General features: G+C 43.3%; 1 protein-coding gene across 1 annotated transcript; it reads right to left on the bottom strand.

The window, feature by feature from the left end:
• Window positions 1-7,742: 7,742 nt before the first annotated feature.
• LOC306695977 (mitoferrin-2-like) lies at window positions 7,743-16,059 on the bottom strand (the record flags this gene model as incomplete). The annotated part of the gene is made up of 4 exons (XM_079159440.1): window positions 7,743-10,724; window positions 11,499-11,555; window positions 11,724-11,952; window positions 15,766-16,059. The coding sequence occupies 4 exons, from the start codon at window positions 16,057-16,059 to the stop codon at window positions 10,135-10,137; spliced, it is 1,170 nt and encodes a 389-aa protein (XP_079015566.1). The 3' UTR covers window positions 7,743-10,134.
• Between the last annotated feature and the right edge of the window lie 673 nt (window positions 16,060-16,732).

Raw genomic sequence — 16,732 nt, 5'->3', positions numbered from 1 at the left:
GTAAGAGTATTTACTGCTGCTACCAAAGTATTCTACAGGTGGAAGTATAATGAGAAGCATTGATAATCCTGCTAAAGCAAAAGTTTAGAAGTACTACTAGCAAAGTAAAGGTACTCTGATACAGCCGTTGTATTATGTGATATGAAGCTGCTGGACGGACACGTTAGCATCATTATTGTTTTTTATTTTTCATCGAGTTTATTGGAATTATTGTGTACTTTAATGAAGAAGGCCTCATGTTCTCAGAAACTATTTATAAAACACAATATTTTCCTCTAAACTACATATAAAGTAGCAGTAACCCAAGAACCCCAGTAACTTTCAGAGTTGTATTGGTCAAAGCTTCTGCACTAAACTGTTAATGCTGTGAGCACCATGAACTAATCACACACATGCATTCTTTGATCCGTCTGTTAGCTTTGCCTCGTTAGCGGCGCTGATGAGTTTACTCAGTCTGCTCTCTGACTCCAGCAAACAGACACCCGGTCGTCGCCCGGCACACATCACACACCGAGGGTGTGTGTGTGTCAATATCTTTGATCTTCAAACTCTGATTTGCTGAATCTCACTTGGATTCTATTTCAGACTGACTTTCTGTAAAAGTTCCCCGCAAAGACGTGAGATTCATTTGAGTTTGATGAAGTGTGTGAGAGGTTTGCTTGATGGATCCAAGTGATACATACATGTGTGGTTTAATGTGGAGGCTCTTCATCTCTTGATCTGACCTCTAATCTGGATTAAATACTCTGATGATCGCTGATCAATGGACCGGTCGTCGGCTCCACTCTTGGCCCCCCGGCTGCACACAAAAAAACAGGAACGGAGTAACAGAACTCACAAAATAAGTGCTTTCCTGTTTATATTTCTTCAAACAAAGATTATGTGTCATCATATGTGTTTTTAGGTGGAAAATGATCCCAAAACCATCTTGTACTTGGTAACTTTCATATCTTGAGGAGCAACAAACTGGTAATGAACACCAGTCTGTTAAAGAGACAGAAATCATTGTTCGTTTTGGTTTTATTCTTCTTTCTCTAACATTTGAGTCCCAGACCATATAGTCGTAACTATGCACGATTTTAGAAAGCCAGCAGACACATTGTGTGTGTTGTTTAGTTTAAACCAAACATGTTTGCACGTATGAAATAGAAGCTCTCGTTTCTATAATCTATATTAAAAGGTGTCACTCAATGTATAAAAAACAAAAACAAAAAGCATCTTTAATGAGTTAATGCTTACACTCATGAGCTTTACATATATATTAGATGTCACATATTCAGACACTCTTCAAATATTAACAATAATATATAAATAATGTCATCAGTTTGCATGAAATTCCTGCGATGTTGAAATAATTCAGGCTTTGCTCTACTGCTGCTTTAGTGAAACCGCTCTCAGCGCTCAAATGGGTCCAATAAAGAAGAAGAAGAAGAAGAAGAAGAAGAACGTGTTGATGTTGGTCGTCTCTTTGTATCCCGGTTTTGGAGAGTGTTTCCTGGCCTCGCTCTCTGTTTCTGTCATAACACCCACATGTTGCTGCAGGAGGCGCAGTCAATGCTGCCGCTGAGCTCCGCTCACAGGGCTCCCATGATGGGCCATTAAGGAGCAGCACTCCTCCCATCACAGCACTGACAGGCCCAGACAGGCAGCATTCACACACTGAGACACTTCAGACTCCACAACATGTACATTACAGTATTATCACTGCTGCTGCTACTGCTACTACTACTACTACTACTACTACTACTAGCAGTACCCCTACTAATAATCCTACCATCATTACAGCTTTAGCTGCAGCTGATTAGGACCACTGTTCATGACCTGCTAGAGGGCCCCGGGGCAGAAATAAGCTGGTGAAAGACAAACTTGTGACTTTGACCCAAGTTGCACCCTCAAAGACTTGAGACTTGACATGGACTCTATAGCTCAAAGACTTGAGACATGACTTGGACTTTCCCCTCAAAGACTTGGGACTTAACTTGGACTCCAGCTCAAAGATTTGAGACTTGACATGGACTATAGATCAAAGACTTGCTACTTGACTTGGACTTGTCCCCCATAGACCTGAGACTGGACTTAGACTTATCCTTCAAAGACTTGGGACTTAACTTGGACTCCAGCTCAAAGACTTGAGACTTGACTTGGACTTGTCCCTCAAAGACTTGAGACTTGACATGGACTCTATTGCTCAAAGACTTGCTACTTGACTTGGACTTGTCCCCCATAGGCCTGAGACTTGACTTCGACTCTATAGCTCAAAGACTTGAGACATGACTTGGACTTTCCCCTCAAAGACTTGCTACATGACTTGGACTTGTCCCTCAAAGACTTGAGACTTGACATGGACTCTATTGCTCAAAGACTTACTTGACTTGGACTTGTCCCCCATAGGCCTGAGGCTTGACTTCGACTCTATAGCTCAAAGACTTGAGACACGACTTGGACCTGCATAATGCCGAGTTTACGCTACACAATTTTAGCCCTGATACAGTTTTTGGAGATCAGACCAAGATCTGGAAGACCAGTTTAAGAACAAGTATTTGACGGCTCATCAGAAGCCAGAACAGGATTGGAAAACTTTGGAAAGTGGAAACTATTTTATCTTTCTTTGTAACTCTTGCGATGAAAACAATACAAAAAACGCATTCACGTCCCAAAGAAATTTACTGTGAATGTGAGATTGCACGTTCATGATTGGCCACTTCAGTGTCTTTCCGGATGATGTTGCGTTGCAGCAAAAGTTGCAAAAAGACAGTTCTCCAGCAGAGACCGGACCGCCGTGGACAGACCCAGATCCTCCAGCAGAGACCGGACCACCGTGGACAGACCCAGATCCTCCAGCAGAGACCGGACCGCCGTGGACAGACCCAGATCCTCCAGCAGAGACCGGACCACCGTGGACAGACCCAGATCCAGCTTCACCCACAGCCTTGGACCTGCAGTCGGAGCTCCGGAGGGAGGAGGAGAGCTCAGCTCCCGGCAGCAGCAGCAGCAATTCTCCTCTCTAGGAGCCGACACCGACACCACACTGCTGGAGACCCAGGACGTATAGCTGGACTCGCTGGAGGGAAGGGAGGCACAGGAGAACCAGAACCAGGAGTGAGAGGGGCAGACTGTCAGACCCTGCTGCATTAAAATGAGAGGTTTTCTAAAGGGAGTCTGGTGCTCAGAAACACTCCCGCTTTTGTCCACAGGGACCGCCAGAATCAACACTAAATCTATGTTCCTCGTAGTAAATCTTACCTCCACACTGCTCCACAAAGGAGGAATGGTTTGCAAACATTTATGAGACAGGACTCTCCGAACACAGCTAATAGTCTACAGTAGCTTCCTCCATTTTGGACTTTCCAGCTCTCTGTTCCACCAAAAGGTCAGCACCTAAAGGTCAAAGTTCTCAACAGTTGAACTCTACGCCAAAAAAAGGTGTACAAATGTACTTCGCTCAAGCGATCAAGTCTACTGTTTGCAGGGATTCCAATAGAAATGTTATATTAGTAATAAAACTGATTTTAGCACAAAAGCGTTGGCGTTATTGAGCGTTAAGGCTAACGAAATACAGCTTCGACTGCTGAACATGCAGAGTCTGACGAGCTGAATCCATCCAATCATTGGTTTCTGTTGTAGAATTTTGTCTTTTGCTGTTTTCCTACATCTTGTACAAGAACACATGGACTACACTAATAAAGTGTCAAATGTAAATATATCACTGCCGTTATCAGCTGCAGGAATAATATAAACTCTGCTAAAGATCACGGTGGATTCTTCTGAGCTGATAGCAGCCTGTGGGAGTCTGGCTCTTCAATGAGATATCCACCAATTGAGAATCTGACACATACAGGCTTTGGTGTAAAGTGCTCTCCAGAGACTGCACAGTGTCTTCTGAGTCAGCTGACACGTAATGCTCGCTGACGTCAGCGTATAATAGATTTCGCAATGGACGTGGATGTTTGGAAATGTCTTTTTTAACTGGTTTCCCGTGTTCCTGGGATGGGAGACGGGAGGACGGCCGGGCCAAAACGAGAACGGCTTCGGCTCGTCCATCAACCCGAGATATCTAAATATTTATCCTGTGATCCACATTTATCCGTTCGCCGGTGCAGCTTTCTGGGTCAAAAAACGTGATGTTTCTGGGAAGAAACACGAGTATACGGTGTTTATCCAGCGCTACCCACAGAGATTTATCCTGAACTGTCAGGGTTTGCAATAACACACATAAATTGCGGCTCGTGTCTCACCGAAAATCATTAGAACCATTAATTTGAGTTCTGCACCAGCTGGGAAAATCTGGGCAGAGCCAACCCTTAAAGCTTCCATCAGCAGCTGACAGCCAGGTGCTCTTGAGCAAGGCACTTTAAAAGTGATCACCCGACTAGGAGAGGATCTCCGTTCCACCAGCAGGAATAAGATGCACGTCTGCTCGTTTTTAGTTAGTTAACATTAAAAAAAGCGTTTAGTAAATATAAACTAATACAAACAAGAAGACACTTTCGGGAGACTTTCACATTGTGTTCACTATATGACTAATCTAATGTGTTATCTCATGTTGATTAATGGGTTCAGGATTTCTTGTTAAAGCCACAACCTATCCATGTTATATTGCCTCTTATCTATTTATATAATAATACATAATTATTGTCGAACAAAACAGATACTATATTGATAAATGATTGTGATTTGGCCGGTGAAAAAGTGCATTTGCTTTTGTTTTATCTAAGCTTCGTTAGATTTGCAGATTTTTTGCAGATCTGAGTTAGAGAATCAGGATCAGAGCGTCTAATCTAATGAACATCTACATGTTACAAGTTAGATGCAATACTACTTTTTGATTTTACACTTCTTACTTCCCTTGAAAACAAAATGTACTTTTCTGGTGAGCAGTAAGCCACACAGTATATCCAGCGCTTCCCTTCGGCTCAGTTAGCTGCAGAAGTCGTCACAGATATTTTTACTTATTTGTAAGAAATTCGCAAAAAACACAATAAGCTGGAAAAGTCCCGAGCTGCTCAGTATGAACCATCTCAACAAATATCGGATGCATTGTCGTGACGTTTTGTACAAATATTTATGTTCCCCAGAGGACGAACCCTGAGACTTTGATTTGAGTTTGACGTTCTTTATGCACTTTGTGTTTAAAGTAACAACTGAAGCTGCTGAGCAACATCAACATGCTGACGCTGTCATTGTCTAATCAGCAGTGGAGCAAACATGACACGTCTTTCCTGGGAGAGAGAATGACGAAACTATTGGATTTTAAGACATCGTGCGCACACATGAAACTCGTTTTGGCCCCGGTGGTGGCAGACAGAGGAAAGGTCACTGGGATCACCAAAATCATGAGGGTTCGTCCTCTGGGGATCATGAATATTCACACAACCTTTCAGAAAGATGTGGTTAGTAATTGGTGGGACCTGACCGACTGCATGGTTTGTTACACAAAACCAACTGAAAAGCCGTCGTTGAAATCTGTTTCCGGATCGGAAAAATTGTCCATTTTACAATTTTAGGACCTAAAGATTTAAATAAGAGCTCATCAAGTGTTTGTAATGGGAAGCTGATATACTTAAAAACCTCGTGGTGCGACATGACGGACCCGGAAATTTGAAATTCCACTGTTTGGCTACTAGTCTTTCAAAAGCCCCGGCGCTTGGATGTCGCGCTAACAGTCGCGATAACAGTCTAAAAAGGCCTCACAAATGCAAATCCACCCGTCTGATACAAGTCTTTATTTTATACCAGTTTTTTAAGCTGGACGTCGTCATTGGAGTCACTTATCATCGTCGGCGGGTTTCAGGGTGTGTTCCTCTGGAGTGGTCCAACTGTAAAACACTTCATAAGAAACATGTGGGGGCACACGCGCACCGCCAATCTGAATCATGATTAATGCTGTTTATACCAATCCTTACGGTTGTGCGACGGTATCGCCTGCATCTGTGTGACCTGCAGGCGGAGCGTCGCCGATGGGGAGATTAGACAGAAACGCATTTTAACACCAAAGATGAAAACCATTCATCAAACGAAGAGGACGGCAGGGAAGCGTGTTCTCTTCTTCTTCTGGTCCTTCAAAGAGACACACACACACACACACGATGTTGACCTTGGCCCCGACCGGACCTGCCGCCATGCGTCCTCCCAGACGAGGTGCCCTGACCTCACACGCCGAGAACCTTTCCCGACCGACTAAATGGATCGCCTTACGTTTTTAGTGCAGCGACGCTGAAAAGGAACAACAGTAGGGAGGTGAAGGGGGGGGGTAAGGTTAGACGAGATGAAAGAGTTCAGCTTGTAGGCCGCGGGGCAATGACAACAAACACGGGGGGCCTCGAGTGAAACGGGATCCGCAGCGGAGAGGGAAGGTGGAGGTGCTGCTTTTTAGTCAGTCTGCTTCAGTCCCGCCTGTCAGCTTTCAACCAGGAAGCCCATGAGCTTCATCTCTGCAGAAAACTGCAACAGCCAGCTTACCTACGGAAAGCCTGAGAGGATGTAATACATGTCATAATAAATATATATTTATATATATATAAACTTGTTTTATCTGAACAGTCCACAAGATAATTAGTTTACGTATATGAAAGAAGGAATCCTCACTTTTGAGAAACAGGAACCAGAATTCTTGCTTAATAAATACATAAAGCAGTTGATCATCATCACATTTGTATAATAACCACAGTAAATAACTGATCCCACGTCACCTGTGGGCTGCCGTAGTTTCCTGCCTTGAGAAAAAAGTAAATATTGTGATATTATCATCTTCTGTAAATCATAACGTTTCCCTCAGTGGATACACTGAGGGCCGTCCCGGGACCAGTGCCTCCTGCTGGTCGGTCGTGGCTCCTGCACTGAAGTGGCACCGGCCCGTCTTCCTCGTGCTGTCGGCTCAACGTCTGGACGTGTCTGCCCGTAGAGAGTGTTCATTACTGGGGATGTGAGTCCAATCCAGCAGCGGTGAGGTGCTGAGAAAGCTTGTTAAAAGCACCCAGTCAGCGTCCAGAACATGGAGAATCTGGTTAGATGTCAAAGACTTTTTTTTATCGTGCATGGCATCAAATAAGTATATTTGTAGCAGAGGTACCAATTAATCATGTAGTCAATGCAATTAAAAAGGAAACAGTGACTGTACTAAATATTCAGTTTGACATATAATACAATCCTCACAATTCAAAAGCTAAGCTCAGTCATGTTTGACATTTTTACTTGAGAAATTAAACAACTTGATAGTTTCTAAAAACGTTCAGTCGATCAATTTATCGGATACTTTCCAAACTTCCTCACGGTTAGGTTTGCACCGGAGATACAAACCGAACCGTGAGCCTGTTGGACAGTTTTTAAATTAAATGAATTACAGGCGTGGTTATTATTCTAAGAGGTTCTAAACAGATACTTAATTATAATAATTAAGTAGTCTGCTTCAGTTGAAGTACATCAGGGTTATGTCTTCATATAATATAGAAATAATATCGATCACTACTATCAATCAATATTTTCTTACTGAACCTCGTCAATCAATCGTGCTTTTCAAAGTGTTTCTGGGTTAAAGTAAAACGTTTGTGTGGCGAGTTGTAAAATTAATAAATCAAAGTTAAACCATCACAGAAGATTTGGACGAGAGTGTGAAAATAAAAACAGTGTAATGGCAGAAGTTCCTAAAATCTCTAAAGTCATGAAAAAAAAGTTCAACATCTGGGAGGGAAGGAGAAGAAGGAAGGAAGGAGACGAAAAGTAAGACAAGGAGCCCAAAGTAAGTTCTCTCTTTGCGAGCCAGCACCAAGAGAAGACCCTGCTTCTGCGAGGAGCTGCCGTAGCGAGTTTATTTACAATTCACAAAATACAGGTTCAACATTTCACATTAGTGTCGTCTGACAAACAAGTTCCCGCTCCGCTCTCCGTCTTTGGTTTCCCAACCATTAAACTTAACGTTTAAAACTCTCTTCACTCATTTAATCTGCGTTTGAATTTAGAATAATCCAGTTTTTCCTTTGTTGCTACTTTCCAGCAGACAATCCGACGGCTTTCCCACTAATGGCCTGAATTCTTCCAGCGTTTTGATCAAACGTTTCAGTTTTCTACTTGAATAACTCAACATACAGGTTGACTTGAAAACGTAGCTGGACAGAGTTTCAGTCCATATTTATATTTATATATATATACTTTATTTTATATACAATGTCATCCTCTTATGGCTTTGAAACACATCTCTATGGGAGGATGTCTGCAGCAGTTGTGCGTTGACTGTTTGGCGGCTAACTGAAGGCATGTGTACACGTTATCTTACTTCTGCGTACTTGTTTTAATGTCAAAGTTACTTTTGTTTTTTTTTGTCCTAACAAAGATTAAGAAGTCTATTAAGTGTTAGGATGCTGTGCGCTTTGAAAATAAAAATAAAACATAAAAGTGACCGTCTAAGGCAAACACTCACGGACGTTTTTTGTTCCATCTGTAAGAACAAAGAATCCTTCGTTTATAAACGTTGATGTAGGATTATGTTCCGTATGATCGAGCTGTTGTCTTAGAACAGGAAAGAAGCGGCACGAGTCCGTCAGTGACGTGAACGCCGACGATGACGATCAGTCACTTCAGAGTCTCTCTGTGGTTTCATGATCACAGTTTACACACATTAGTGTGACCCTGTGTTGTGTTAACACAACGTGGGTCGCTCAGCTACGCTGGGATGAGTCTCAGCTGATGTCTATAAAGTCCACGCACACGCACACACACACACACACACACACACACACACACACACACACACACACACACACACACACACACACACACACACACACACACACCTTAAGTGTTGATGGGTTTTTCAGGCCAAACAGGAAGTTAGCGTCTAACTGGTTCCCTCCACTAAAAGACAGATTATTATTGTTTTCATAGGATTTTTGGATTATTGCAGAAAATAAACTTTGTGGCAAACAAACAATTAAGAAAACATACACGTTTTGTTCACAGCAAGATCACAAATTAAATGTATGGTCCGGTCGATATGGAGAATATATAGAATATCACGATATCAATATCATCAGGTTAACTATTGGAGCTTCCACAAAAAATTAGATTTTTGATAAATAATCATCAGTAATGTGGATTTGATTCTTGTTCTCGTGTTACTGTAACGCAGCCTTTAAAACCAGGAACACTGATGCACATCACCAAATATAAAATCTAAAACGATATTGATTTAATATCAATATACTGATTTAATATCAATATACTGATTTAATCGTCTGTTAGACTCGTTAGTGAACGTTTTTTTAAAAACACGTAGAAGCTTCTGAATTCACCAGAGGGATGTTTACGGACGTATTTTACATCGTAGAACAAAACATTAAAATCTCTTCAGCTCGCGTTAACCACAGAACTTATTTCAGACATCTCACCAAAAACAACCCCGACGTTAAGGGGACAGGAAGTGTTTCGGGACTCGTTCCTGAAGCTCTCTGTACTCGAGGATTCTTTTATCCAAAACTAAAAAACAAGAAGAATATATTACAGGCTTCGTGTCGCCCACAAGATGTAATTAGAGTTACTGTACAGCGGTATGTATTTAAACTCATTGGATGTTGCTGATTCTGTAATTCTCCAGCTGGTTTCTGCTGAGCTGTGCGCCCCCCGGTGGTCAGGAGGGGATATGGTGGTAACGCTGATGAACTGTGTTCTGAACTCAGACGCACTGGATTGTAACTAGGACATTAAAGTAGGAGTTCTAGCCCTTTGTATGTTAAAAAAAATGACACAATTTCTACACAGTTCATTGGATGTGAATGTAAACAGCTTAAAGTTAAAGCTCAGAGCTACAGTTCAGTTAGACTGTCTCACAGATTTGACTCTGCGTTGACTAACGTGGAGTTTTGGAGTTTGGTAGTTGAAGCGCCGGGATTCAGTGGGCGAGTTTAGCGAACCAGGACTTCCAGTCAGCGATTTAAAGGCCTGTTTTCTAACAGATGGATGTTAATGGACATTAACCTAGACAATAAAGTAGCCGTATCCTAACATTCATACGTGTCCTCGCCTGCTATGAAATAGATCAAACTCGGTTAATAGATCTCAGTAAACAAAATAAAAGTTTGCTCAAAGAAGCTAAACTCTGGATCTTTCTAAACTCGTTGCGTTTTGCCGATACCCGTCGGCTGTTTATTTGTCGCCGTCACGATCGCCGCGCAGCCGCCTCTCGTGCTGCCGCTTGGTGATGATGTATTTGAAGAACTCGTAGACGGACCAGCTGATGGCCGTGGAGGGCATCTGGTAGATGATCCGGGCTTGGACGCCTTTGAAGAAGGCCGGCGCCCCCCCCGTCCTGTACACCGTCCGAAAAGCCTCTCCGAGGCCGGAGATGTGGCGGACGCCGGACGACGCTCCCACCGCAGCCGCCGCCCCGCCGGCCGTCGCCGCCTCGGCCCGGATCACGTGTATGGCCTGGGCCTCCTGCGTGTTGAGGAGTGTCTTGCAGACGTCGAGCGGGGTGGTGACGGCGGCGGCGAGGGCTCCGGCCAGCGCGCCGGACACGACGTGGGAGGACGGGTTGTACTGTCTGTGCGGGTTGAGCAGCTCCTGGAGGTACTCGTAGGTCATGAAGTGGAGCGCCTGGAAGGGCACGTTCATGGTCAGCTGGGTGGTGAAGCTGCGGTAGAACGCCGCCGGCCCGTCGTGCCTCAACAGAGACGCCGCGCAGTCCAGCACGCCGCGGTACGGAGAGTTGAACATCTGCATCCGCTGTTTCACAACTGAAGAGAGAAAATATTTTACGAGGTTGCTCAATCGAACGGGGAACTGAAAAGAGGAACTCTGAGGAAAGCAGGAACACTAGAAAGCAAGAAAGGAAGGAAGGACGGCAGGAAGGAAGAAGTGTAACCAAACCGTCTCAAAAACCCAGTGATTTTGTGTGTTTTTTTCTTACAGATCTGTCGATTCAATCAACTAATGGAGAAGTTGAGGTGTGAGTGGACTAAGAATTCCTCTGCTGGAGAACAGCCGGAGTTATTTTGCTCAAAACAGTCCATTGATCTCAACATAAATATGACGATTAATACATATAAATGAATGTCCCTCATAGACTGATCTGTCGCAGTAACGTTTGGGTTTACAGCCGAGTCTGTAGCGCCATCAAGTGTCCTGATGGTAGAATGACACCGTCTGGGATTTAAGGGTCTTTGAAAGAGGTGGAGGCCTTCTATAAATAGACCAACAGAGAGGCTTCACAGTGCAGAAGAAAAAAGGAGCTTAAAAGACTTTTATGGATTAAAACAAATCTTGTCATTATTAGTTTCAACGATGTATTATTAGAGCTCATAATTCATCTCTAATATCTATTTATGTTGTACGTCTCCTCACACATCATGACAACTTCATAATCAACCTTCACCCAATCCTCATGTTCACTGAGCAGAGCCTGAAGGCACCATTATGTAACTGAAAGTGAACCTTCGTATGTTAGCCGTTAGCGGTGCTGCTAACGTAACTAGCTCCCTTGTTGATTTAAACACTGATTTGGCGTTTACCTTCGGCTGGGTTCATGATGACGTCATGCAGCACTGTGGCCATGCAACCCGCCACTCCTGTAGAGCAGAGAAAACCATGAAGACGAAGCTCAAGCCTCAACAACGCCATCCACTGTCACCAAACTGACATTTAAAAATCAAACAAGTGCCTTAAAAGGAGTTGATAAATAGTGTTTTAGAAGCTGTGGCACATTTGAGCACCAGAGGTGAAAATGTTCATCTCACCATTTGCAAAGTGGCTGTTGGCTCCAGGGTGGATGGCGTCGCTGAGCGAGAACTTGATCTTCTCGTAGCTGGCGAAGTAGAGCGCGTGAGCAGGCCCCGCCCCCACCGCCAGCACGTTCACGCCTCTGATCGGTCGCCACACGCCCTCCGTCCGCACAATCTGCCGCAGGGCGTCCATCACGTTCCTGTAGCGCGCCCCCGGCTCCGGGTGAAGGCTCTGCATGCGAGTCTGGAGTGAGAGAAACAAGACAGGTACGTAAGACTAGATGTTACGAGTTAAGAGTTACGTTCACGCCACGCTGGAACGTTAAACCACGGAGCTAACGTCGGCCCAAACACAAGCCCAGAGCTCGATTAACGTCAGGCTACAAGCTAACAGAGCAAGTTACTAAGTATTCTACATGAATAACTTCCAGCTTGACAGAACAAGTTCATTCTTTCTCCTGATGCTCGCACAAAGAAAAAGGTACGTTAAAAGTAAGTTAAAGGTAAGTTCAGGACGTCCTGCTAATATCTGAACAACCAGATGATGGATTGTTAAAGACAAATGAAGCTTGGGTTGCAGTTTCACTATTTTGTGTCCAAATTTCTAGTAGTTTGTGTCGCACACATCCCACTCTGGAAGTCTGCCAACTAAAAAAAAAGAAGAAAAAACACAAAAAACACAAAAAACTTCCTGCAAACTTAAATTAAAGCGTCAGAGAAACGAACGCAGTCAAACCACGAATGAGGACGGAGAGATCTGAACGCAGCCAGGAAGGGTCGCAAAACACAACAAAACACAGCCCACCGCTCAGACAAGCATCACTGTAAGCATAACAAACTAAACTCCCCCGGACGAAGATGGCGCAATCGTCAAGTTTTTCCTGACATGCAATAAGTGAACTTCTCCCGCCTCCTACGCCCTCAGGCGGACATGATGGTCCTGCTTCTAGGAAATGGTGACTCACATGGAATGTGCTCAGTCATCCAGCGTATGAAAAACATATTCAAGTCTGGTGGGGGTGGGGAATTTCTGTTTTGGAGCTCCAACCCAAGAGAAAGAGAAACCAAAAACTGAATCAGGTGTCAGTGAACAGACAACACAAGAGGGCTTTGTGTTCACGTCACTTCTTCACATGTAACCGTGTACCTGTTTTAAGGCTCAGTACGGCAGCCGAAGCTTGCATGCGACGCAAGACAACCATTTTAAAGACTCACGAGGACCTCAGTCACACAAGCAACAGCTGAGAGGCACTCACGGTGGAGTCACCGTGACATGTGGTGTTATGTATTGCTAACTGCTAACAGGAAGTGAAGAAGACCATGATACATGCATGTAGCACTGGAAACTTTAACTAAAAGATCTGATTTTTGTGCCTTCAAAATGTGCTACGCATTGTCAACTTGTACTCATCAGTCGTGTACTGATGTTTCAGAGACGGTCGTGTTCTCTGTGTTGGCATGACAAGCACATTACTAAAGATATATTTTTATCTTTGTGTCACGTGCTACTCGTCCTTTTCTCACCGGTCACTGCAGCCGGTGATGTTTGAGACAACATGGTTCCATGTATTTATTATAATCACACCTTCGATCAGACTGTTTACAGGAAGCGAAAGACGTTTTCAACAAGGAAGTAAATCTCTGATATTCTTTGTCTTCACAGACGTCATTGTCACGTCAATGTCCTCGGAGTCACTGTGTCGGAATTCAATTAGCTGCTTGATACGTTCGAAACAATTCCGTCTGTATTTTCTGTTTCCTTCTCTGATAAAACGGTGTTTTTCTGTCTCGTTATGTTGAGCAGGTTAGTGTTTAGTGAGCGGTACACCATCAGTGTAATAGATACAGGGGTGTTTGTCTACACTTCACTAAGTCATCTAGGATGAGGACATCTTGTTGCAGTGTGCTTAATAATTCATGTTGAGTTGTTTTTGCCAAGCATCGATACCCTAGAAGGGGCAAGTAAGAGAGTACACATATGTGTGTTTGACTCAAATCTGGCCGATAAAAACCCTCGAACAAGTAACTTAACTCTCACTTTATCCTGACGACCAACAGAAGACACAGTCACTCCACTGATTCTACACATCAAACTGTTTGCAGGTCGTGGCGAGTACTACGGCAGATATGAAAAGAGTTGGACACGGTACTTTGTGGCTCGACATTGTTGTGGAAATATTTAAGATACCCGTCCTATTATAATTGTACTGTTGTATTAGATCTTTGCACCAATAAATAAAATGAGGATGTTGGATGCTGGATGTCGGTCAACAGAATTTAAGTTTACAAACCGAAGATATCCGGTTTAAAGTAACGCTGCAACGTCCTCGGATGAATGAGGAAACAGGAAACTGAGTCTGAAACTAGTGGCAAGAATGAACAAAGAGATAAAAGAGGTTTGCCAACCAGGAACGAAGATTGTGCAAATAGGGAATCTTGGGGACGAGGAAGTCGCCCGCCAAACATTACTGGAAAAATATAAATATATATATTTGTAAAGCACTTCCTCCTCCTACTGAAACAGGCAGCCACAGTCTGGACCGGAGGGGGAACAGAAAAAAACACATTACAGATTGTTCACCTTTTCTCTTAAGCTACTTTGTGTACTCGTTTAATTTAGGTTCATGGAGTCATAATCACTATGTGACCATTTACAAAGACCACTGATGACTGATGCAACAGCTTTCAATGGAAACAGCTCTCGTAAAACACGTGCGGTGATCATGTTGGAGGGAGTTTTTCCCCCCAAAAATGCTGTGAATTGTATGAGTTAATCATCAAGGAATTTGTTGTGAACAAGAGCTTTGTTTGATGGACCACAGCTCAGTCAGAACTGGTTGTTCTTTATCTCCTGACACAACACAAAGAACTCGAGAGTCTGTATGAAGAGCATGTATACCTCCATTCGTATGTGGTGCACTGCATTGTGGGTCAATAGTGTTGCATCAAACCACACTCTCGTCTAGATTGAGTGAACTTAGTATGCGTAACAAGCACCGGCGAACTTCTGAATGCTAAACAATCTACTTGGTAAGAAATAGCATTTATGTGTCACTCAAACAGTGAGAAACGCATGAGTGCAGAGGTTTACGGTCAAAGTTCGGAGATCTGTTAGAGAGTCAGGTGACAGCTGTCATATTATGCAAGACTTCTCTTCAGGAAGATTACAGCGGTGTAGTAAAACTGTGTAACTCCTGATAAAGGAGACACAAACCAGGATGAATAGTGAATCCAACTTTCTCCACTCCACGTTTGACAGTTTTTACCGCAACAATAAAAATGTAGTACGGTTAGGTAATCATAAAACTATCCTGTTATGTAATTTATATTGGTTTACAGTAAATACACACACACACTACCACACTGACATCTTCCAAAACAAGGCATGTGTGTGTGTGTGTGTGTTATTTCCAAGAATGCATCCATCTATACTGTCGACCGTTGATCTAGTGACAGACTTTCCACATTAAATCCTCAGTGAACAGACCAATATTCACATCAACTATCCAACATTATTTGGTACAAAAAGTTAAAAAATTAGGAATAGCAAAACAATGACAATGTCTCTCAATGGAGATATACCCATTTGAATAAGAACTGTGAAAAAAAGTGTTGATTTAAGTTAGATTTAAGACTCTACTAAAGAGTAAAAAAGGAGACATGTCATTTAAGGACGTGTCCGATAATGGAGGCATGTTAACCAGAAAGGCGCAACTGCTGCTAGCTAGTAGGCTAGTCAGAGGAGACGCAACTGTCAGTTTGTAATTACACAAATAATTAACTAAATTAACGTTGAAATGTTGTAAACATACTCACTCGGGTTTTGTTTTTCACACCGACAACCTTGTGTTGCGTTATTTTATGTGTATGTAATGTTAGTTAACTGACCTCTGTTAGCTAAGGTTGGCCCCGTTAGTTACGGTTAGCCCCGTTAGCTATGTTTAGCCCCGTTAGCTTGAAGCCTGGCATTAATCGAGCTCGGGGCTTGTATTGGGCCTACGCTAGCTCTATGGTTGAATGCAGAAGTTTCTAAATAAGCAGCGTGTTGCTTCAGTACCTTGACACAGTCGATGGGGTACATGAGGCAGTGCTCCATGATTCCAGCCACGGATCCTGCCAGCATGTGTGTGCTGGTGGCGGCTCCTTGAGGCAGTCCTTCGTAGTCTATCTCAGGCTCCACAGAGGTCGAGGTCTCCGGAGTTACTCGATGCAACATCTGCTCCCCCGTCATTCTCTGCGAAAGAGACCCGACAAACTTCCCCGTGGCGTCCAGCAGCCTGCCGCCCATCCATCGAAGCTCTGCCCCGGCTGCGGAGCCTGTAACCCGGTTTTCTACGCCCGGCGTTTCCATGGACGTTTCTCCGTGGACCTGGAGTCCAGGCGGGTGGGACCTCGGTGGGTTTGTCCAGGGAGTCACGCTCAGAAGCGGAAGCTGATTGGACAAGGCTGACTGTCAATCAGCGCTAGTCACTACAATTGGCCGAGTCGGTCTCGTAATAAGGCGGGTAAATAAAGTGGGCGGAGTTTCAGCGTCATGTGGGTGTTGATGATTTTGTAACATCAGGAGGTCACGTGTATTTACGGGAAGTGTTTTAAACGGGACGTCCCAAACTGGAATTATAACTATATATATAGTATATAAAAAATATACACAACTTTGGATTTAAATATCACCACTTAATTATCTGAACGTATTAGCTTTTAAGATACGATAATATAAGATAAGATAAGGTAGATTGTCCAGACGGATATACAGTTGTCTTGGACACATATCGTACAGTATCTGCTGTTTAAAAAACTAAATATATGCTCTAATGCTTTAATAATGTTGGATAAAATAAGAACAACACACATGTTTTTCTACAATCTCCATGTAGATAATGTATTGTAAGTCAAGTAAATTAAATTGAATTGACATTAACAGCTGCAACAATTATGAGGAAAACTAACTGTGTAGAAAACTAACTCTGTGAATTTGTCATTTAGATATAAATAACTTTGTGGGATACAAAAATGCACACAGG

The sequence above is a fragment of the Pholis gunnellus genome, assembly GCF_910591455.1.
Source record: "Pholis gunnellus genome assembly, chromosome: 5".
NCBI classification, from domain to species: Eukaryota; Metazoa; Chordata; class Actinopteri; order Perciformes; family Pholidae; genus Pholis; species Pholis gunnellus.
The sequence above is the reverse complement of the archived record's forward strand: the minus strand, read 5'-3'. Positions and strand labels throughout refer to the sequence as shown.